General features: G+C 41.8%; 2 protein-coding genes across 2 annotated transcripts; one reads left to right on the top strand and one right to left on the bottom strand.

Annotated features, from left to right (window-relative positions):
- Nucleotides 1–12,844: 12,844 nt before the first annotated feature.
- LOC144013669 (tubulin alpha-1A chain-like) lies at nt 12,845–15,292 on the bottom strand. Its single transcript, XM_077512787.1, has 4 exons — nt 15,125–15,292; nt 14,250–14,472; nt 14,027–14,175; nt 12,845–13,930 (listed from the first exon to the last, which is right to left on the bottom strand). Exons 1-4 carry the CDS (start codon nt 15,125–15,127, stop codon nt 12,950–12,952), a joined length of 1,356 nt encoding a protein of 451 aa, XP_077368913.1. The 5' UTR covers nt 15,128–15,292; the 3' UTR covers nt 12,845–12,949.
- Nucleotides 15,293–20,336: 5,044 nt separating this feature from the next.
- Nucleotides 20,337–23,272, top strand: LOC144013668 (tubulin alpha-1B chain). The gene is made up of 4 exons (XM_077512785.1): nt 20,337–20,497; nt 21,614–21,836; nt 21,902–22,050; nt 22,147–23,272. The coding sequence occupies exons 1-4, from the start codon at nt 20,495–20,497 to the stop codon at nt 23,125–23,127; spliced, it is 1,356 nt and encodes a 451-aa protein (XP_077368911.1). The 5' UTR covers nt 20,337–20,494; the 3' UTR covers nt 23,128–23,272.
- Nucleotides 23,273–23,337: the final 65 nt, after the last annotated feature.

Below are 23,337 nucleotides of genomic sequence, written 5' to 3'. Positions count from 1 at the left end.
CTCCAGTTTGCTTTATTACGTCAATAAAATATGGTGGATTCATTGTCTATTTGCACACACATGACACTAGTGCTGTCATATTTTTAGACTCGATTAATCTGATTCACTGTGATTGGCTGGCAACCAATTCAGGGTGTACCCCACATACTAGCCAGCTGGGATAGGCTCCAGCACCCCCACGATCCTTGTGAGTAGCAAGTGGTTCAGAAAATTGATAGATGGATAATCTGATTCATTTTAATTTTGTATTAAACATTTTTTCCCGGCTTATTGTTTATTGACCATCATTGGTGGTTATTTTGCACTTTTTATTCGTATGGTAATTTAAAAAAAAAGGGGGGGGGGGGGGTTGATATATAGGTTTGGTCATTGTTTAAGATAATCGGTCTTCTTTTATGAAGAACTACAGAAATAGGTGTTATGCTGAAATCAACGATTTTGGTCAATTTTATTAAATTAAAAGAAATGGCTCCAAATGATTACTCTATTATTAAAATAGTTATTGATGAAGTTGACAACTGATTACTTGCCGATTAATCGTTTAGTTTTGACAGTTCTACATGACACTGAGAAAATGAGATGGGTGACCCTCTGAGATAATTTTTATTTATTTTTTTCGATATACAGCAAGACATGTTTATCTGGACACAAACGACTTAATGAATGACAATTTACACCATGAAAGTAGTGATCGACGTACTGTTTCATACAAAAACAACATACCTTAAGCTTCCGCTTCCACTTTGCCTTCCAACAAACTCCTTTTTTGTAGCTAGCGGCTGAGTCGCAGTAATGTAGTGTCCTAGTCGGGACGTTTGTGACACTTGACATATTTCCCATCTTTTAATGAAAACGCTCGCCAAAAATCAAGCTCTGTACATTCATTTGTTATGAGAATTTTGCCCTCCGTGAGGCGCAGCGGTAGCTAAGCAGTGACGTCAGCTGGAAGGGTCTCTGCTATTAACACATTCACTGCCATAGACGGGTTTAAACGTCAAAGATTTTTTTTCCTGGACTGGCAGTGAATGAGTTAACTACTAGTGATAAATTTAAGGAGCTCATAAACGAGAATGGCCAGTGAGTTTCATTGTCGGTGTCTACAGCTTGACATTTCTACATTTGTGCACAATTTGCATGTACAATTGTTGCACGAACCACTTGTGGTGATGATAAATATATTTCTGCACGTGGTCGTCATCACAAGAGTTTCAGCGAGTAGTGGCTCAAGGGAGGTTTCGTGTGTGTGAGTGTGAGATGCGTAGAATGGAGGCTCTTGTATCAGCCCTGACACACTTTATTGTCAGGAGGAATGTAGAGAGGAAGGCATGACCCTGAATTCCAACCACAGCCACTTTCTTTCTTCCAGCTCCCCATTCCAAACTCTTCCCATATTCCCATGGATTTGTGTGCGTGCGTGCGTGCGTGTGGGTGAACGCTGGGGGGCTTTTCATTCTCAGTTGACCCGCGAGGTCACGCCAGTCGTTCTCTCGCTTCGTTCAACTCCGCTGAGCCATTTTGTCAGCAGTTGACCATGGTGAAGCAACGGTATGTGGCCATGTGTTTCGACCGGACCCCTCCCACACACACAGACCCTCCTCCCGTCACTCCATTGCCCACCTCCCATTACCAATGGCATCCTCAGACATGTCTTTGCACATTAACAGACACAATGCAGTGAGGTGTTAACTGCACAACACTAACGAGGCACTGATTATAAGCAAGTAATAATTCTCATTACACTGAATGGGCCGTTAAGGACCTGCGAGAGGGTAACACCGTCCCGATACTGTTGTGAATGTTTGAATGGCACCCCGCAGCGAAGCTCAGCTGTTGACCAAAAGACAAATGAAGCTCAGATAAACGTGTGTGGCAGCCTCTTTGTGCAGCAACAAAATGACTTCTTGAAGTTTCCCACATTGGCTCGATATCCTACTTTAGGAATTTGCTGACCCGCAAAAGCATGTGAGAACACTGGCAGCTAAAAGTCCTGCGTACAAATAAAATGTGGGTTTTAGGTTGTGAAGTGAAGCGTGAGAACATGTCTGAAGTAAGAACAGTGTTGACAGGTCACGTTCCAAATCGCATGCTTTTATACATGACACGTCACTTTTTAATCCTCAGGCGTGTTCTGTTTTTTGTTCTTTTTTTTTTAATAGGTTTTAATTTACACAACTGGATTAATTAACACATTTACATTCTTTTCTAAACCAAAACATGAAAAACAAACAAACAAACAAACAAAACGTTAATTTCTCTTTATAACCTCACATTTAGAGCAAATAATTATTTGTTTTGGAAACTGCTTCACATTTGTGTTTACATGGCTTGTGTCCAAATTCACAATTCTGGGTCCTCCGAAGGCCGAATTTGTCGGCTGCATGACGTCACTTCCGCCACGACTCGACAGCACGCACTGACTTACATATGAATGGATCGTCAATGTTGCTTGTCGGTAGTGCGTTGACTGACACTCCATTCGTGTGTAAGTCTGTGCGTGTTGACGAGTCGTCCCGGAAGTGACGTCATGCAGCCGACAAATTTGGCCTTCGGAGGACCCACCCTTGTGAATTTGGACACAGGCATGATGGAGTCAACCCACACATTGGAAATGCCAGTGCAATCATGTGCTTGGAAAAACAGCTATAATGAAGATTTTGATCTTTTCCTAACACACTGCTATAATTCTCAATGTAACTCTTTCATTTTTCCCCACTGCAAAACTGTGCTGCACTAGTCTGTATTAGTTTTGGAGTTTTGCCCCGATGTGCGATGCAGGATGTGTGCAACCAATGTGTCCGGATGTCCGCCATAATGATAAGATAAAAAGGAAAACAAAAGAAAATAGCATGCATACATGTCGTCACGGTGACAGGAGGCGCAATAAAATGAGCAAACAAGGAACAAACCTTTAAACAGTTGGCTGTTAAAACAATAAAATGCTCTTCCACACGTATGTGTCATTAGTAGTAAGGAACTGTTAGCTACATCAGCAAAACTGTGGCCATTTTCTGTCAAAATGGTACAAAATCAACAGGAATTTTGCACAAGGTGATATAAAGTGTCAAAGTTGTTCTACTTCACAGTCGCTGGACATGAATATCAAATTTTGTGAGCAGTCTAAAGGTGAAATTCTGAAGAGATGGCAGCCATCTTGTGTGAAAATCAAAAACGCTCTTGCTTGGAACTCAAACGATGCGGCAGATGTGCCAAGTGCTCGTTCACCATACCTGGTGTGGGTTCTTGCTGAAAATCGACAGGGCAAAAAATCTGCTCAAGAAAAGTACTATTTGGTCAAAACTTTGAAGACCTGTCATGCGCTAACAGTGACGAGCTGAAATGGAAGCTTGTCGCTCATTTCCAAGACCATGAGTAGACTTTTGGACACACAAGAGGAAACTGAAGCGCTGCCTCAGCTTTTCCGATGAACACTCAGCGCTTTATGATCAATGTTGTTCGCCATCCACATGTGACGCAGCACATCTGTATTTCATTCAACTCTACTATACATATTTACTGTGCCAACTTAGCAACTCAAGAAGAAGGGACGTTCTTTTGACGATTAATTGTGGCTCGGGGTGACCGCTGGTTTAGAGGTCAAAGCAGCCATCTATTGTCAAACAACAAACAAATCTGTCTCTAAACAGAGGAAGAGATTTGAGGCATCACCTATCGTAACAATGCCCTGACATCCCTCCCTGCGAGGATTGCCTCATTCAACAGGAAGATTGGGCCTAACGAGCTGTTTTGTCCCAAGATGAGTCGTTGCAGGACAGTCGTTTCACCAACCTTATTGGGCAACAACATCAACAACAACACCGTTAACACAACCATAGAGGCAAACTACAGGGACTTCACACCCAAGACTTTGAACTAAAGAAGCTATTTGGATGAAAGGTGAAACTTCTTCAACAAACAAGACAGTCCAGTTGCTTTGATGAAATAAATCCTTTGATGATTAACAGTCATTTCATACAACTTTTCCAACTGTGGAGCCATACTACATTTAGGAAAATATGTCTTGCATGTTATCAAGCAGGTTCCTCTTTTGTGTAACGTTTTTAGAATGCTTGAACATACACCTACACACACGGGGCACAAAGGGCATTATGTAATGTTTTTTTTCCCTCAAAGTGCACACCTTTTGCTTAATTGAATAGCAAATGCATTCTTGTTCGTCTCGTAATTTAATTGATTCATTTCAGACTCACCCCGTTGCAAAAAATAAATCTCAAACAAAGTAAAGCTACGCAATCTTTAACAGTGCCAACAGAGTGGAATGGAAAAGGGAACAAAGATATTTATCGAGAGGCGGGGTACATCCAGGACTGGTTGCCAGGCAATCACAGGCAGGGCACGTACAGACAAACAACCATTCACACTGATGGACAATTTAGTCTTCCATGAATTTATCATCCAGGTTTTTGGGTTATGGGAGGAAACTGGGGTACCTGAAGGAAACACACATGCATGTAGGGTATGCTCAGGACAAGAGTTGAACCAATGATAACCACAATTCCACTCTCTACTGTATTTATGTAAATTACAAATAAATAAATAAATAAAATTGCTCATGTATGGAACAGCCCTTTGTTTCACAGTTTCAAGTTCAGTTTTCGTCTCATTTTGTGCTCTCAGCACATTTTCCCTCTTTGTCACCACAAGTAGCTTAAGGTGGAAGACCAAAACTGCCAAAATTCAAAATAAATAAATACATTACTAAATAAATAAAAGTGAAAATAAAAACGGATATAAAAGAAATAATTAGAAAATTATATCGAAAAAATAAATATAAATGGAAATAAAAGGAACAAAAAAAATATATGCATAAATAAATTTTATTTTCACTTTTAGTCATTTATTGATTTATTCTGTCATTTATTTATTTTGAATTTTGGCAGTTTTGGTCCATATTGCCAAGTCTTAATGTTATTCAAATGAGGGGGCGGTCCTAAGTGTTTCTTGGGATGGAAGCCGTTGCAAACTGCCTATCATTGGTCAGTGAGCAGCTATCTTGCCCACTCTCACCTCGACTTTTTATTATTTCCATTTATATTTATTTTTTGGGATATAATTTTTGGATTATATTTTTTTATATCCATTTTTATTTTCACTTTTAGTCATGTATTTATTTATTTATTTAGTCATGTATCTATTTATTTTGAATTTTGGCAGTTTTGGTCCTCCACAGCCAAAAACGCAAAACAACCAAAGAAAAAGCAAAACACACCAATGGAGGTAATCTCAGTGAAATAAGGCTCACATAATTTGCTGACATCACCAATGATACTCCGAGTATTCTTGACGTATATTTTTTCCAGGAAAATGTTTGGAGTTTGAAAATATGCTCATTGTAGCATGCTAGCTGGCTAACTGTATGCACTTACACATGTGGTCATATATGACCGTGAAAGACGTGTGTTGTACAATTTAATTTGTAAAGATAATAATGAATTTTTTAACCTATAATTGACACAAAAATCCCTGTTGTAGTGGTTGTAACTACTATTCCTAATATTTTGGTTTCCTCTTTTTGTTACTCAAAGGAGTCTAGCAGACAATTATCTCAGTTTGATACTTAAGTTCCACAACAACAATGACAAACATTTTTTATTCATCTCTCAAAGCTGCTGAAGAATTATATTTTGTCACAGAAACCAGTACTGGATCATCATACTGTGTAAGTTTACCTATTCAAATATCTAGTGAGTGTGGGAGATGTTATCAGCAAAGTCAACAGGCGAGTTTCGGAGGAACATCTGGAAGGTAGTACGCTTGCTTGCGCTACGCACTTGTGGCTGACTTATGTACATAACGGCTACGTGTGCCTTCAGAGACAATAGCAGGAAGTGACATGGGGTCGATCTCAAAATACAACAAGCTCACTTTGAAATATTTTCCCACACAAGGACAACAAAGTGAGCTGAGATGTCACTTGCTCAAATAATATTACAGATGTTTGTGATAATGTTTGTGACAGCGTGACACCCTTCGTTCTTCACGCTATCGCCTGCATCCCGTCTTTAAAGGCAGGAAGTGGCGAGGATCAGCCCGTTCTCGTCGACAACAGAACAAATAAAACGTCCACATTGTGTGTGAGAGTGGAGCACATTGTCCTATTGTGTTGGTGCCGCCCCCCAATTCATGAGTGCAAAATGAAATCAACATGGCAGCTCCGGCGTTCCGGCATGAGGCCTTCAGGAATGCTGCGAGCTGCGGTGTTTGTCCAGGAACGCGGAGGATATTGAGTCACGGGTCTCGGAAAAGCCGAGAGGACGGACGGATATAGCTGTGTCCTTTTCCAAGAAACATTAAAAGAGTGCAGAAGAGAGGAAACATCATCTTTACGCTGACGTGGAGCTTCATAAAATACAGTATAGTGTACAAAAGGATCACTCCGCCATGAGTGTTGTTGTTTTCATATGTTTCATATGGTTAGCAGGCTTACTTACTTACAGTGGCATGGACAAAGGAAGAAGCAATAGATTGTTGGCGAGGATCTGGATAAAAGTGTCTTAATAAAACCAACCCAAGAATCCACAGCTACCCAGCACGTGGGTTAAGCAAACTACGCAACTTTTTTCTGTGTACTGTCTAGTCTAAACAAAAAAAACCTTATATACTCACTTAAAAATGTTTGCTTTGTTCTTGTTTTTGTTACCTTATTCTTTACTGCACAACCGAATTCTGTTTCATCTACAGCACTTTGTATAGATAGACCCTACCAGTGTGACGTCACGTCGAAGTGCGCCCCCTAGCGGTCGGGGTCAGCGCGTCAATTTGAGTGAATGAGAAAACAATCAGTGTGAGCTAGAAAATAGGTCAAACAGTTGACAAATCAGCTACCAATGGTGAACTTGTGCACGTCCGACTGATGTTCTAATGCCTCAAAGAGAGATGAAAGCATTATTTGGGCTGCCGGCAGCGATTCTAAACCCCGCGAAAGACAGTGAGGAGTAAAAGACTAGCACGGTGGTTAGTGTGAAACTACGATGCAACTTTTTTTTTTTTTTTTTTTTTAGCTCGTGGCTTCAAACGACTGGTTTCAAGGATTCTTGATGGAGTCAAAGTCCTCCCATGTGTAGGTGCTCTTCTTCACAATGAGATAATTTAAAGTATTGTGATAAGTTGGGGGAACGTTGTGGCTTGCTTTGACCAGGCCGATGGTGAAAGTAGATAGGATCTTTCCCTTTTGGGTAAAGTGACGTCAGCTGGAAGGGTCTATACAGCAATACCTGTTTTTAAAGCGCTTTATAAATAAAGTTGAGCTGAATTGAGCAGTGGTGGAAGCTCATCAGCAAGCTCTGCATAAGCCTGATAACGATCCTGTTCATTGGAACAGGTGCGTTGGAGAAGGACTCCGGACCTCAAGGACCGAGTTTGGACTGGGCTATAGCGATCAAAAAACAACAACCCAAATTCATCATCACAAGGAATTGGAATATTGATTTATTTTTAGTACTGAAATGTGGCAGGGAATGGATTTCAGAAAAGACATTTGCTAAGTTTGATGAATCTATATATGAGTTGCACTTTTTCAAATGAACTATTGAAATCAATGGTCTGTATTTTCACAATGTGATGTCACTAAATGTTGTCAAATTGAGACAACTTCTTGTGATTCTTATTCCAAAAAGAGCGTAGGACATGAGACGAATATACGGAAGCAGTTACAATATGTAAAAGTGGTTAATTTCTTTCTTTCTTTCTTTTATAAACATTTTTAAGCACTCTTTTGATCATTTTTACTACCCTGTTTCTTGCCCTTTCTCATGCAAAGTAAGTGAAGTGGTTGTGTAAATTAGCCCTACTGTTACAAAGCAGTGGGACAAAAGCGCAGAACGGCTCATTCGGAGACACATCGGCAGATAACAAATAAATGACTTGGTTGTTTCATTCACTGTCAATTTTACATATGCAGAGGTTCATTGACTTGCAAGTTTATTAACGCACACCTGTGATTCAAATCACTCATATGTAAAATCAACTCAGCCCATTGAAATGAATGGCAATTGCATGAATCGGTTCTCAACTCACAAAAACATACAATTTTTGCAATCTTTTTGATAAAGAAAAATAATACTCTATTGCTTAACTGCTTTTTAACATTTGTGTGACAATTTCCATTATTGTTATTACGTAAGAAACACTTCATAAAGTGTGTAATGACGCTGAATGTTTTTCCTGGAGCACATTGTTTGTCCATTTGCTTTATTTTCCAATTGGAAAATTGGTTAGCGATTTGAATAAAACAGAGTTTGGCATCAAATGTTTCACTGCAGAAGATCAAATCCAATGGTGGCCAGACTTTTTTCCTCGGTAGTCAGATCCTCAAGAAATCTGCATGATTCACCACACACGTTTGTGTGTAATCCTGCTTACTGTGTGTGTCCTGCCATTTACCATATTAACACAACTACTGCAAATAAAAGTCCTTAAAACAACAAAGTGAGATGTTTGCACAGTTGTTTTGAATTTGGAAGAAGTTCGTGAGCTTCACAGAAGAATGAGTTCACTAAGCAGACATGATCACTTTACAGCTGAGTGGCAGCTGTGGTTGTAATGCTGCAGCATTTTCTTTGCCAGACATTTCTTCTAGCGCAGAAGAGGCAAAGCTTCGCATTGTTTTGGTGGGGTTGACTTCACCCTTTTGGACATATACAAGTCTCGCTGCTCATAGCGGTCCAGGAAACTTTGAGGCAATATTGAGTGCATGTGGAAAACAAGCAAAAAAAAAAAAAAAAAAAGAAGAAGAAGAAAAATGTGAAGACGAGAAACGGAGGCGAGCCAACATATGTGAGTCAGCGATGGCGACTCTCCCAGCCAGGCCTGGAGTAGACACAAAACAAAAACAGTCCATTGGAGGCCTGTGAGGACACGCTGGAGTTTCCTGGACGTGTTCTGCTCTGCGTTTCAAGTGTTCGCAAAAGCTTCCTGATGCTTTTTCCTGTGGACTCGGGAGAACATTCCCCGCCCTTGTCGGAGTCTTTGCTCGTAAGCGACGCAAATCTGAGGAGGGAATCAATACAAACGTGTTCCAGCTCACATGTGGCTGTGATTGCAGTCAGTAAGCACACGACTAAATTCATGATTACTGAAATACACATGCCTCTATTTTGTGCCTTTGGCCACATCTGTCCCCTCCAAACAAAGTTTATTGCTAATTATAGTGATGTCCAAGTCACTGATTCAGCTCCCAGTCAGTAACAGTGTGAATTGTGAGTGATAGCTTGTCTAGTGTAGGCAGAGGCGTAGTTTGCCATTAGGCAAGGCGTGCAATTGCTTGGGGTCCCTTAACCCGCAGGGACCCCAGAGGGCCAACAGATTTGACACAAACCACATATTCTTCACATTAGCAGTGCATCAATGACAACTGACAAGCTCAAATCCCCTGAGTGAGATGGGCTTTTTTTTTCTAAAAAAAAACAAACAAACAAAAAAAACATTTATATTAAAAGGCTGATTATTTTTTTTTATTTTTTTTTGTAAATGATCATGAATAGTAGTAAAGCTTTAATTACAAAAAAAACATGTATAGTAAAGCATCTTTAAAAAGGTGACCATGTATCCTTATGCATCTTTTAAAAAAGAAAAAGAAAAAAAAGACCATGTATAGCAAGTATAGTCAGGCGCTTTTTTTTTCTTTTTTTTTAAACAACCATATTTAGTAAGCCTTTTTTTTTTTTTACCACTAAGCCGTTTTTTAAACGATCATGTATGTGCTACGACGTTTTTTTTTTTTAAACGACCATATTTAGTAAGGCATTTAAAAAAAAAAAAAAAAAGATTTGATGAAAAATGTGTTGTTGTTGTAAATGAACATGCATAGGAAGGTGTTTTTATAAACAATATTTAGTAAGTTAAAACAGCCATTTATAGTAAAGCTTTTATTTACGTTTTTTTTTTTTTTTTTTTTTTTTTTTAAACAACCATGTATAGTGAGCCATGCGATTAGTAATTTTACTTTCCTCTTTTCTGGAAGGATTCGTGCTAAAGTTAAACAAACGAAAACAAAACAAGTCATTTGAATGAAGCACAATTTATGGTAATTGTTTATTGAAGATGCAGATGTGCAATTTTAAAATGACATACTATGTAATACTCCGAATGGCCGCCAGGACACCCAAGCCCTTCTTGCTTGGGGCCCCTGGGGAATGTTGCTACGCCACTGACTGTATGTCCTCAGTGATTGGCTGCAGACCAAGTCAGTTGTGATATATTGTAGGCTCCAGCTCTCCATGATCATGAATAAAGTGAGCAGTCGCTTTATCATGGCTAGGAATAAATAGAAGCGACAGACTCTTGTTCTCCACTATTGTTATTAGTGTGCCTTGTTCCCACTGATGCACGATGACCAGAACCCATGCAGCGGCAAAGCGGCCTTGTGGCACTGGTGGCCTCTGTGCGGGCCCAGTGTGGGGATCATGCAAGGGAGGAATGTGCGAGTGGGAAGGTCTCAATAAAGGGGGGCATTCTTGTCACTCACTCACAGAAAAGACATTGTCCTGCCGGGTGACAACAAGGAGCACGCTGACAAAAGCTTATTATTCAACATGTGCGCAGTTAGAGGTGTCTGATGTCAGCACAGAGCCCAATTTGACATATACTTACGTCACTTTGAAATCTTGACTGCTAAAGCGACCATGCTTGAACATACATATAGTCAAAGCTGATTTTCATTTTCAGTCTCTGGGTAAACATAAGCCACATAACATGTAGAATGACAACAAACGTGTTTTTAAGGTTACGCAAAGCCTCTTCTGCCACTTGTACCAATGGGTCTGTCCACAGAAACAGAATTTATTAAATTATTTCATCCTGTATACTGATCCGTCAGTCCCTCTATCCGTCTATCCATCAATCTGTCTATCCGTCAGTCCGTCCATCCATCAATCCGTCAGTCCGGGAAAAAAAGATGACCAAAGTGCTGTTTTAATAAAAAATAAAAAAAAATAAAAAACATAAGGTATAGAGGCAACATCTTTCTGAAAAAAATAATAATAATTCGTACATTGCAGCTATTGTTCCGTTTATGGGAGAAACAAATTTCTTTTTTTTTTTTTTGTTAAATCAATAAATCAAGTAGATCAACCTAACTTTACTAAGTTAAAAGATCATACAGAGTTCCAGAGTTGGTATTAATTGATATTTCATATTAATTTTCAAGGCAGAATATTATTTACTTTTTTAGTGGTTGACTTAGAAAGAAGAGAATTATGAGCTCATTCAAGCAAAAATAATTTAATCCTGTGTTTCTAATGAGCCTGATTGCACAGTCGTGTAGCAATACTGCCCTCTAGTGTTCTTAGCCAGCTGACTTTTTTTTTCTTTTTTTTTCCAAATTTGACTTGTTTTTCTCCGTCTGATTGCATGCAAATAAATATGCTACTACTAGAGACATATTGGTTTGTGACACTTCACTGCTTTCCACTACCATCATATCATATCATATCACATCATATCATATCATATCATATCATATCATATCATTCATTCATTCATTTATTCAAGGGAATAGGACGGCGTATTGGTTAAAACACACGTCAAATTTGTTAAGTGCATGTTCTCTGTTTTTTTTTCTGTGGCTTTAGCAACATTTCCCACGTAAGGGGACACTTCTTATGGTCTCGTAAAATCAAGGTTGACATTTTTCTCTATAATTCTAAAATGCATGTTTGGTGCAAACACAACACATCGTACTACATTGAAGCATATGGTAGGGCAGCGTCATGCTATAATTGGGACTTCTTTTTTTTTCAGCTGGTGAAGAGAATTTTGATTTTTAATAGTTGCAAATACATACTAGTGAATAAGACTTTTCTGCTAGGTAGAGAAAAATGTGAGGCGAAGAAGCCTCATATAACATCCATCCATCCATTTTCTTGACCGCTTATTCCTCACAAGGGTCGCGGGGGCTGCTGGCGCCTATCTCAGCTGGCTCTGGGCAGTAGGCGGGGGACACCCTGGACTGGTTGCCAACCAATCGCAGTCCTCATATAACAGCTGAAATGTATTTGGATTTTGTGGCGAATTAGAAGCATAAATGGTGACTGGGTAATGTAGAACATGTGTTCTATCGTGTTATTTATTGCTTTGCTTTATGTGCAACCACATTAAGTTTATTTTTAATTCCATTCCCTAAAAGATGAGACAATTGAGTTGTACAGGTTACAGGCTATGGTAATGGTGGAAAAACCTTTGAAAATATCTTGGTCTCATTTGTCTGAGTCCCAGTCGGACAAATCTGATCACTTCAGAGTCACAAGCTCCTGTATAACCCACAATGCTCCATTATTTTTTAACCTCTTAAATAACACCTCTTAGTTTTGAGCGGTCAGTTGCTGCAGTGTAAAAAAAAATAAAAAATAAAAATAAAATAAAAAATACTCTCACAAAATACTTGTGAATCTATTCCAAAGCAGCTGTAAAACAAAACAAAACCAAAAAAAGCTCTTTAAACATGGACTACCAGTGTGGCCATTTTGTAAAGCACAAAGATTGCTGCTTCTTTAAAGAGGACATGCCTCAAAATTACCTTGATTTGATTGTCAACCATTTCACTAAAATCGACTTGGACATAACCAGTCCAAGTCATCTTTGCCAGAATGTCACCAGGCATGGGCTCCAGCAACCAAGGACAGGATCTGTCTGCATTTTGACTTTGAACGAGGATACCAGTCAGTTCTTATCGCTTAGGCCCACCAGCAGGTGGCGCACTAGACTTTAAAGTGATCAAGGGCGTCTCCATGGTGTGATTTGATCATAAGAAGCTGATGTGGCATTATGTATTCCAAGTAGCAGTGGATTAATGCAAAAAAACATAACGGATTACTCATGAAAACAGAACTGCTTTACATGCCATATTTTATTCAAACTTTAACATCATACTTTAAAATTGACCAACAGATTGGAATGCTTTTGAGAAACTTCCCGTCTACCCATCAAGTGTTTTTTAATATTCTTCTCCTTCCTCCTCTCCTTCACCCTCAATGGAGTCGACTCCAACCTCCTCGTAATCCTTCTCCAGAGCCGCCATGTCTTCCCTGGCCTCGGAGAACTCGCCCTCCTCCATGCCCTCGCCCACGTACCAGTGCACGAAGGCGCGCTTGGCGTACATCAGGTCAAACTTGTGGTCGAGGCGGGCCCAGGCCTCCGCGATGGCGGTGGTGTTGCTCAGCATGCACACGGCCCTCTGGACCTTGGCCAGGTCTCCGCCTGGAACCACGGTGGGAGGCTGGTAGTTGATGCCGACCTTGAAACCGGTGGGGCACCAGTCCACAAACTGGATGCTGCGCTTGGTTTTGATGGCCGCGATGGCGGCGTTGACGTCTTTGGGCACCACGTCGCCGCGGTATAAGAGGCAGCAGGCCATGTACTTGCCGTGGCGAGGGTCGCATTTCACCATCTGATTGGCGGGCTCGAAGCAGGCGTTGGTAATCTCTGCCACGGAGAGCTGCTCGTGGTACGCCTTCTCAGCGGAGATGACGGGGGCGTAGGTGGCCAAAGGGAAGTGGATACGAGGGTAGGGCACCAGGTTGGTCTGGAACTCCGTCAGGTCAACATTGAGGGCACCGTCGAAGCGAAGGGAGGCGGTGATGGAGGACACGATCTGACCGATCAACCTATTCAGGTTGGTGTAACTAGGACGCTCGATGTCGAGGTTCCTGCGGCAGATGTCGTAGATGGCCTCGTTGTCGACCATGAAAGCGCAGTCGGAGTGCTCGAGGGTGGTGTGAGTGGTCAGGATGGAGTTGTAGGGCTCCACCACGGCAGTGGACACCTGAGGAGCCGGGTAGATGGAGAACTCCAGCTTGGACTTCTTGCCGTAGTCGACGGACAGACGCTCCATCAGCAGGGAGGTGAAACCTGAGCCGGTGCCACCTCCGAAGCTGTGGAACACCAAGAAGCCCTGGAGGCCAGTGCACTGGTCGGCCTAAGGACACAAAGACCAGGAACATGACATCAGGACACAGACGAGTGTTGACACGATCTCCATAGAACCATGTTTACTGTTTGTAAAGCTACACACCAGTTTGCGGATCCTGTCCAGCACCAGGTCAATGATCTCCTTGCCGATGGTGTAGTGTCCACGGGCGTAATTGTTGGCGGCGTCTTCCTTGCCAGTGATCAGCTGCTCGGGGTGGAAGAGCTGACGGTATGTTCCAGTGCGCACCTCATCTGAGCATATTCAAAAACATTAGTTTCATACAACACGTAGAAGTAATTTATTTGTACAAGAATGACAGTTTTACCAATAACAGTAGGTTCCAGGTCCACAAAGACGGCTCTGGGGACGTGCTTTCCAGCGCCAGTCTCGCTGAAGAAGGTGTTGAAGGAATCGTCCCCGCCTCCGATCGTCTTGTCGCTGGGCATCTGTCCGTCCGGCTGGATGCCGTGCTCCAGGCAGTACAGCTCCCAGCATGCATTGCCGATCTGGACGCCAGCTTGACCAACGTGGATGGAGATACACTCGCGCTGTGTGTGTGTAGGGGGGGAAAAGTCCGCATTTTAAAATTGAGTTTTTCATTAGCTATTCTGTCAGCGTTTCAGCGGTAGTGTAAATCAATTTATTTGTGCCCTGCCACTTTAACATATGCCATAGCAGGTTAAATTACTAGCATGCATTTTTGAAGCCACTGCGACATGACAACGGTGCCATTGGTTCAGCATCCACCCACCCCACCCCACCCATCCTCCTCCTCCTCCTCCTCCTCCTCCTCCTCTCCCGGGATTGGGTGACTCTGGGCGTGGGTCATTTATTGCCCATCAGAACGCGCAACACTTTAGGGTCTGCGTAGAAGCGAATAGTTTGGATTCGACGGAGTTTTAAAAAGAAAATGGCCGGTCAGGCTTTCTGTTAGGCGGAAGTCAATAATGCCGCGTGAGCAATCATCGGTGTCAGTCAACTTGCTACGTGTCCACCCAGTAGGAAATTTATAGGAAAATGTCACATATTATGAACACAATTCATGACGTATTGCTACACCTAATGAAACAATAAATATAAATCGCCATTTATTTCGACCTCCATCTGTTATTCAGCTACTCTCATTCTAAACCAATATATGGCACATAAACACGCCAATCATAGTGAGCAACTCGTGGAAGTTTGTAAAACCACTCTTACCATTTTGCTTTTCTTGAGCTGCCAATCGAGGAGGTTACGAGAAAGTCCGTTGAGGAATGTCTTACAATTCGACTGTAACGCGGTCGATGTAAGACGTTATGGCGCTTACAGGGACTCTCGACATTATTTATACTAACGCTCCCTCGCGCCGCCGCTTGCTGTGTTGCCATTGGTTGGTCATCGGAGCGGTGACTTCAAGTACTCTCTTATTATTGGGCTGTCACCTGTCAATCAACCGGACGCAAACCCTCCGCGGTTATCTATTGGCTGATCCCAACCGCGGTCACACGAACCACTTCCCTGACCCCACCCGGCATTGTGCAGCAAGCATGGCTAACTGAGAGGAAAATGCTGCGTAATTTCAGCGTGATGCTGCCAGCAGGCTGGCCCCAGACAGTTAGTTGGAAGCATCATGTTAAATAAGCTCTCATAAAACAAAACAAATGAAAGACATTTAAGCATTTACTCCATATCCTTGATGTACAGCTTGAGGTTCATGTACTAATACACTCTTTGTAGTTATTAGTAAGAATCCAACACACTTGTACAACTCATCCGCAATAACAGAACTGTCTTTCTTGTGATATTTTTATGTAGCCTATCAGGGGTCGCCACAGCGAGTCACTCAAATGATTTGCTAGGCACAGTTGTTAGGCGGAATGCTTCCTGCTGAAACCTCGGACAACCATTTTATTTATTTATTTATTTATTTATTTATTTATTTATTTATCTATTTATTTATTTATTTATTTATTTATTTTTTGGGCTTGACTGGTAGTGGTTTGGTATTGGGGCACCGGCCAACAATCCAACCTAGTGTGTCTCCATGAAAGGCAGCAGCACACTACCTACTACTCCTTCATGGATATGGAAAATAAATGCTCAAACAGCTGTATGACAAGTAACAATTACACTAGTAAGACTACAAGGTCCAACTTGTATACATGTGTGATGTATTCACCGCCTTATAAAGGATATTGAATGCAGCTTTTCATGAAGTCATGTAAGTTTTTAATTGGATATTCTTTATATCCAGATAAAGGTCTAGCAAGAGCATACGAGAACATGCACTTGATTGCCAACGGCATCAAATAAATGCTCAAACATACAAAGCAGTTAAAAGAACTACTTGTACTGGCAATGTAGTGAGAACACCTGACGGGTATTGGAACACAATTTTTATAATAGTATTACAAAAGCCTTCCTATTTGTTGTTTTTATTGGAATGTATAGCTTGTATGTGTCAACATCATAGCTTTTAGGTCTCTACAGTTATGAGAGGCACGAGACAGGCAACATTATTGATTTGCTCAGTCTCATGCATAATACAAATGATTGAGCTGTTAAGGCGATATCCATTAGGTTGTACAGTCGACTCGTTTGAATTGGCCACACACAGCAAAAAGCTAAGTTTAAGTGTTGTTATCGCCGAGTGACAAGATAGACAAGTTTACGAGGCAGTATTTGTAATATGTGGCTGATTCTTGTTTATCAAGTAAACAACAGATATTTTTCTCATCCCAGACTGATTTCGTGCCCAATCTTTGTTTCCAAAGGGATTTAGCTGACAAATGAGGTCATCCTGTCCAGTCATGTACCAGCGCAGATGGCCCAACCCCCATTCCTCCTCACAAGATTTAACCGTTGCTAGGGGATGAATAGCACCGTTGCCTGGATACAGCCCCAGTATCCGCATAAGACCGCCTTTATCTGGTTGTCACATGACCTGGCTTAAATAGCAGCAACCCTGCAGCAGCTGCCCTGCGAGACTGAGGCTGCTTCCTGGCTCCTTCACGCTGATGTCCCATTTGAAAATGATTGCACACTTACTCAGCTTTTGAGAACAGTGTTCAATACGTTGTGGTGAGTATATAACAGAGCATGGCTAATGCAATACATGGTGTTAAATAGATCATAAACATCAATACTATTAAAGAGCGAAGCATCTTGGTTGCTAATAACAAAAGAAATTCTTTGACAAGTTCCTCCAAGGCTTGCATTTTTTTGCCTTTTAGATGTGACGCGGCTTAAAATAGATATTCAATGCCAGAGGCCCCCTCCACATCAGCTGATTCCCTTTAGTAAATTGCTGAACATGTGTTGTTTTATGCTAATGACCTCTGCCAATGTTGAACTGTTACCAAAAGGGAAAATAAAGCAGACTACTTCCTGGCTTAATGGAGCATAATAGACGGAAGGTGCTAATATGATTTTGTGTTTTTTGCCACAACAAATAAGTTCCTGTATTTGCATATTTTGGGGCTGGTTTTCTCTACCTGGAGCTACCATAGTCAAGGTGGAAGGAATTATGAGCAGTTCCAAATCCCAGTTAAGGTTAGCGCAACACTTTCATGCTTTCTACTCGGGATGTAACAATATCCAAACATCACGATACGATATTATCACGATATGAAGGTAACGAAACAATAATTATCACAATTGGCGATATTTAAAAAAAGATCACATTATTGTAAAAAAAAAAAAAGAAGAGCTCATACTAAAAAAAAGCACAATATTGTGCTTTTGTACATAACAGCAATGCATATAAACCACCTACAATCTCTAATAACAATATTGAGGCACTTACTTGTTAATGCAATGTGTGCTTGCATTAACAAGACATTGATCGCTTCACAAGCAAATTAGGTCCCCCTTCAGCTGACAATTGGCATAGATTTTAAACATAGAAGGCCAAAACATCCCTCATGAAAATTAAATTGCACTAATAAACTAGCCACTAGAGGGTGCTAGACCTGCACAAATGGAAATCAACCTGACTTTTTTAACAGATGTGTTCCTTTTAAATATTGTGAACATGACGACGACGATATTGTGGCAGTTTTAACATCACGATATCACGATATTGCCCTTATTGTGACATCCCTACTTTCTACTATAAAGCAAGCAACAACAAAAGACCAGTTATGAAAATCCTATTAGAACAGAACATGTTAATTAGAAGCACTTTAAATGGCGGCAGGTTATGATTATGATGTAAAACAGCCTCAGCCCCAGTTATGAGGGTGTGCACACTTATGCAACTACAAAAATGTTTCATTTTTATTTTCAATTGAGCAGGTTATATCTCACATTAACTCATTCACTCCCAGGCATTTTCACTGAAGCAACACCCTTCGCTCCTGGCTGTTTTACTGGATTGTGACTGATTTTGCAAGGCAGAATATTGTGTTCTATTGCAATAAAAACAAGAAACCTACCAAAAGTAAGATTAGAGTCTCTTCTTTCATCAGGAAAAAAAAGAAGAAAAAAAGTATATTTCTATCTTCAGCTGCCACCTACTGGCCGTTTTTGTCATAACTACCATTGCTACAAGCATTCTCTTCAGTTCAGAGGATGCATCAAAGCCTTCTTCATGCTCTCGCATAAAAGAAACAAAAAAAAAAAACAACAACGTATAAATACGTCTTTGGGAGCAAATGAGTTAATGGTGAAAAGAGTTCTTTTTTTTTATGTCACAAAAACCTTGTATTTCAATAGGGGTGTGTAGACTTTTTTTTTTTTTTACCGCCCTGTAGCACAGAGAATTGCTTTTAATTGTTTACATAGACAAGTCATTCCTTTGTTGTCTATTTAAAGAAAAAAAGTCTCTGAGTGAGCTGTTCTGAATTTTGCAAATTAGGCTAATTTACATGATATCTGTACCTGCATCGAGAAATTTGCATTTGTCATCGCCCAAGTGTTATTCATTTGCAGTAGTTGTAGCAGTGAACATTTCATGCTCTGGAAGAAACAAAACGTGGGACAAAATGCAGAATATATCTCCTTTAACCGTGGTTAAGCTAATTTGACACTTGTATTAACAATGATAAAATCTTTCTTCAATGTTGTTGTTGTTGTTTTTTTTTATACACTGGAGGATAGCATTACAAGACAAAAATAATCCCAATTCTTCTGCTGCAAGGCAAAAATGTGATGTATTGCTGTTTGAATATGGTTATGCTGTGATGGATGGAAAATATGCTCTGTCATTGGGGAATGGTGTCGTATTCTCTTCACACGATGCAGCATCGTCGCTTTTGTGCCAGGAAAGGACCACTCCCATCTTTTCAGCATTCTACTCTCGGTGTGCAGCTGCTTCCACGCTCCCTTTGCCACAGCTGCTGCTTAGGAGGAGGTGGAGGAAGAGGAGGAGACTTTGTTCTCAAGTCTTCGCTGTCTGTCTGTCTGTCTGTCTAGCTGCCTGTCCATCCATCTACCCATCCATCCATACATTCATTTTTCTAACTATAGTCCCTAAGCACTCCATAGTGTTCTGTCAAGCAAAACTGTGCTTACGAGGCCTTCTTCCAACATAAGTGCTGTGAAACTAAACACAAAGCCACATCTCATTGTTTTTGCACGTCACAACAATCCACAGCAGTCATTTTCGGTTCGCAGAGAGGTTAGAAAGTGAGGAAACGCCCCAAAACCACAGAGAGAGCGACCGAGTGATGCGGTGGTCATGTGATCGGCCCACTGGATGACATCACTGCAGAAAATGAGGACACAAAAGAGGGTGGAGAAGAGGGCGGGCGGCCATCACGGCGAGCCTGTGCAACTGTGCAATAGCGGCAAATGAGGCGCATCTGACACATACGTTAAAAAAATGTCCAAAGTTGTGAATTTGCTATCAGGTTTTCTGTTTCTGCAATGCTATAATGATATTTTCCCAGGCAGGGTCCTCATTAGAATATAGATTATTGCACGGATGGATGGATGGATGGATGGATGGATGGATGGATGGATGGATGGATGGATGGATGGATGGATGGATGGATGGATGGATGGATAGATAGATAGATAGATAGATAAATCATTACATATTAGAAGCACAAATAAATATATAAGAAAAATAAATTCTGAATGTTGCAAAATTCAAGTAGAAAATGGCCAGTAAAACACAAAGGCTAGATTACACGAATGTACCCCGCGCTTCTCTCCATTGATTGCTAAATAACACGCCTAAAGAATTGCATGCATGGAAAGCTTTCTCCATGTCTGCAAGATGATAAACGGTCACACATTTGAGCTATGAACAATGATTGCATTGTGATTGTGGGGAAGATAGTCAAATTCTCAATGTAATCACAATCATATCTGATTTTGAGCACAGTATTGTGTATTGCAGTGCACACCGGAGAATTTCATTAAAAAAAGATGATACTAATGTCACCAACAAGGGGCAGTAGAGTGCTCTTTTCGTTCTGCCCAATGCTGCCGTGCGTGTATAAATGTGCAAGCACCTCCCTCCCATTCAGCAGTTGTTGCATCGACCCCGTTGGGTACAACACGCAACGCAAACGTCTTTTTAAAAAACAAAAAAAATCTTTTTCTTCCTCCTCTCTCCTGCTTTGAGCCCTACACGAAAACATGGTGAGTTCAATAATGTGCACAATGTATTTTTTTTTACATTTTTTTTTATTGTAAATGTTCTTTGCAGGGATAAAAAGGAGATTGTCGAGTCGACTCCTTACAGCACGACGTCGTTGGCTCTGGAATGTCTTTAATTTGCACAAATGATTTCACCGTTAACAATTAATATATTTCATGAAGTCATGAAGTCTTATCAATTTGATTTGATGTACAGCGTTTGTAGCAGGTTGCGATGCTGTGTGCGTGCGTGCGTGGATGCGAACAATGACTGGTGGTACTCAGCTGGGAGAAGCAACCAAATACAAATATTTATAAATAGCATATATTTTTAAAAATCCTCTTGATATTTATTTTTATACTTGATTATTTTTCTGTCCCAAACTTGGGGCTATTTACAAAAATGTGAAGAAATAACTGCGACACCTTGCAAAAGACGTCGGATGGCAGGGAGGGGCTCGGATGGGATGAATGAATGCTTTTCGATTGCAGCTCATTATTAATTTATAAAAACATTTTTTTATTAATTCATCATTGAATAGCTTTTATTTTTAAGCATGGACTAACACATGCATCGAAAAATCCTGAATTAGAATACACAGGTTAATGTTTTGTTTTTGTTTTGTTTTTCTGACGAATTCATGTGGATTCGCCTGTCTTTTGACATTCTGAAATTTCCACTACGTTGAGTTCAACTGGGCAATGGATTTTTTGTTTTTTATTTTTATTTTTTTAAATCACCAATAAAACGCCGTGATTGTGCATCCTCGGTGGAGGAGAGCAAGTGGAATATTCCAGAACGAGAGCGTAGACGCGCATGCGCGTCTTATTTGCATTTCCTTGCCAAGAGAGGAGAGTGATGCAGGAAAGACAAGAGAAGGGTTTAAAAAAAAAAGAAAAAAAAGACAGCACATAACAAAAGGGCGTTTTATTCTTGCGTGGGTGCGTGTGTGTTGGGGGGAGGGGGGCTTCAGCGACTATATGTGTTTGTCATGCAGCAGGGAGGCGTCTTATGCTGCAATGCCTGCAGCTAACGATGGGGGCGCAGTAGAATAATTTGATATCACTTTTAGGTACAGCTGTGTCACTGGAAACTAACTATATTCTTGCCCCGCACAGCGCGAGTGTATCTCCATCCACGTTGGACAGGCCGGCGTCCAGATCGGCAATGCATGCTGGGAGCTGTACTGCCTGGAGCACGGCATCCAGCCGGACGGACAGATGCCCAGCGACAAGACGCTGGGAGGTGGAGATGATTCCTTCAACACCTTCTTCAGCGAGACTGGCGCTGGAAAGCACGTCCCCAGAGCCGTCTTTGTGGACCTGGAACCTACTGTTATTGGTAAAACTGTCATTCTTGATTACTTCTACGTGTTGTATGAAACTAATGTTTTTGAATATGCTCAGATGAGGTGCGCACTGGAACATACCGTCAGCTCTTCCACCCCGAGCAGCTGATCACCGGCAAGGAAGACGCCGCCAACAATTACGCCCGTGGACACTACACCATCGGCAAGGAGATCATTGACCTGGTGCTGGACAGGATCCGCAAACTGGTGTGTAGCTTTACAAACAGTAAACATGGTTCTATGGAGATCGTGTCAACACTCGTCTGTGTCCTGATGTCATGTTCCTGGTCTTTGTGTCCTTAGGCCGACCAGTGCACTGGCCTCCAGGGCTTCTTGGTGTTCCACAGCTTCGGAGGTGGCACCGGCTCAGGTTTCACCTCCCTGCTGATGGAGCGTCTGTCCGTCGACTACGGCAAGAAGTCCAAGCTGGAGTTCTCCATCTACCCGGCTCCTCAGGTGTCCACCGCCGTGGTGGAGCCCTACAACTCCATCCTGACCACTCACACCACCCTCGAGCACTCCGATTGCGCTTTCATGGTCGACAACGAGGCCATCTACGACATCTGCCGCAGGAACCTCGACATCGAGCGTCCTACTTACACCAACTTGAACAGGTTGATCAGCCAGATCGTGTCCTCCATCACCGCCTCCCTTCGCTTCGACGGTGCCCTCAATGTTGACCTGACGGAGTTCCAGACCAACCTGGTGCCCTACCCTCGTATCCACTTCCCCTTGGCCACCTACGCCCCCGTCATCTCCGCTGAGAAGGCGTACCACGAGCAGCTCTCCGTGGCAGAGATCACCAACGCCTGCTTCGAGCCCGCCAATCAGATGGTGAAATGCGACCCTCGCCACGGCAAGTACATGGCCTGCTGCTTGCTCTTCCGCGGCGACGTGGTGCCCAAAGACGTCAACGCCGCCATCGCCACCATCAAAACCAAGCGCACCATCCAGTTTGTGGACTGGTGCCCCACCGGTTTCAAGGTCGGCATCAACTACCAGCCTCCCACCGTGGTTCCAGGCGGAGACCTGGCCAAGGTCCAGAGGGCCGTGTGCATGCTGAGCAACACCACCGCCATCGCGGAGGCCTGGGCCCGCCTCGACCACAAGTTTGACCTGATGTACGCCAAGCGCGCCTTCGTGCACTGGTACGTGGGCGAGGGCATGGAGGAGGGCGAGTTCTCCGAGGCCAGGGAAGACATGGCGGCTCTGGAGAAGGATTACGAGGAGGTTGGAGTCGACTCCATTGAGGGTGAAGGAGAGGAGGAAGGAGAAGAATATTAAAAGGCACAAGAAAAAATGGGAAATTGAATTTCTGTGTTCTTAAAAGCATTCCAGACAAACGTCTGTCGGTCAGTTGCCAGATTGGTTGTTTAAAATTCTTACAAATGTTCATCCTGGCTACAAATAAAATCCTGTGACAAGTGAATTTGTCTTGTGTTTCTATTGAGATGTTATGTTAGATGATGATTATATGATGAAATGTTGGACTTG

The sequence above is a fragment of the Festucalex cinctus genome, chromosome 2 (assembly GCF_051991245.1).
Source record: "Festucalex cinctus isolate MCC-2025b chromosome 2, RoL_Fcin_1.0, whole genome shotgun sequence".
In the NCBI taxonomy this organism is placed as follows: domain Eukaryota; kingdom Metazoa; phylum Chordata; class Actinopteri; order Syngnathiformes; family Syngnathidae; genus Festucalex; species Festucalex cinctus.
Note: the sequence above shows the minus strand (reverse complement) of the source record. Positions and strands in the feature narration are given on the sequence as shown.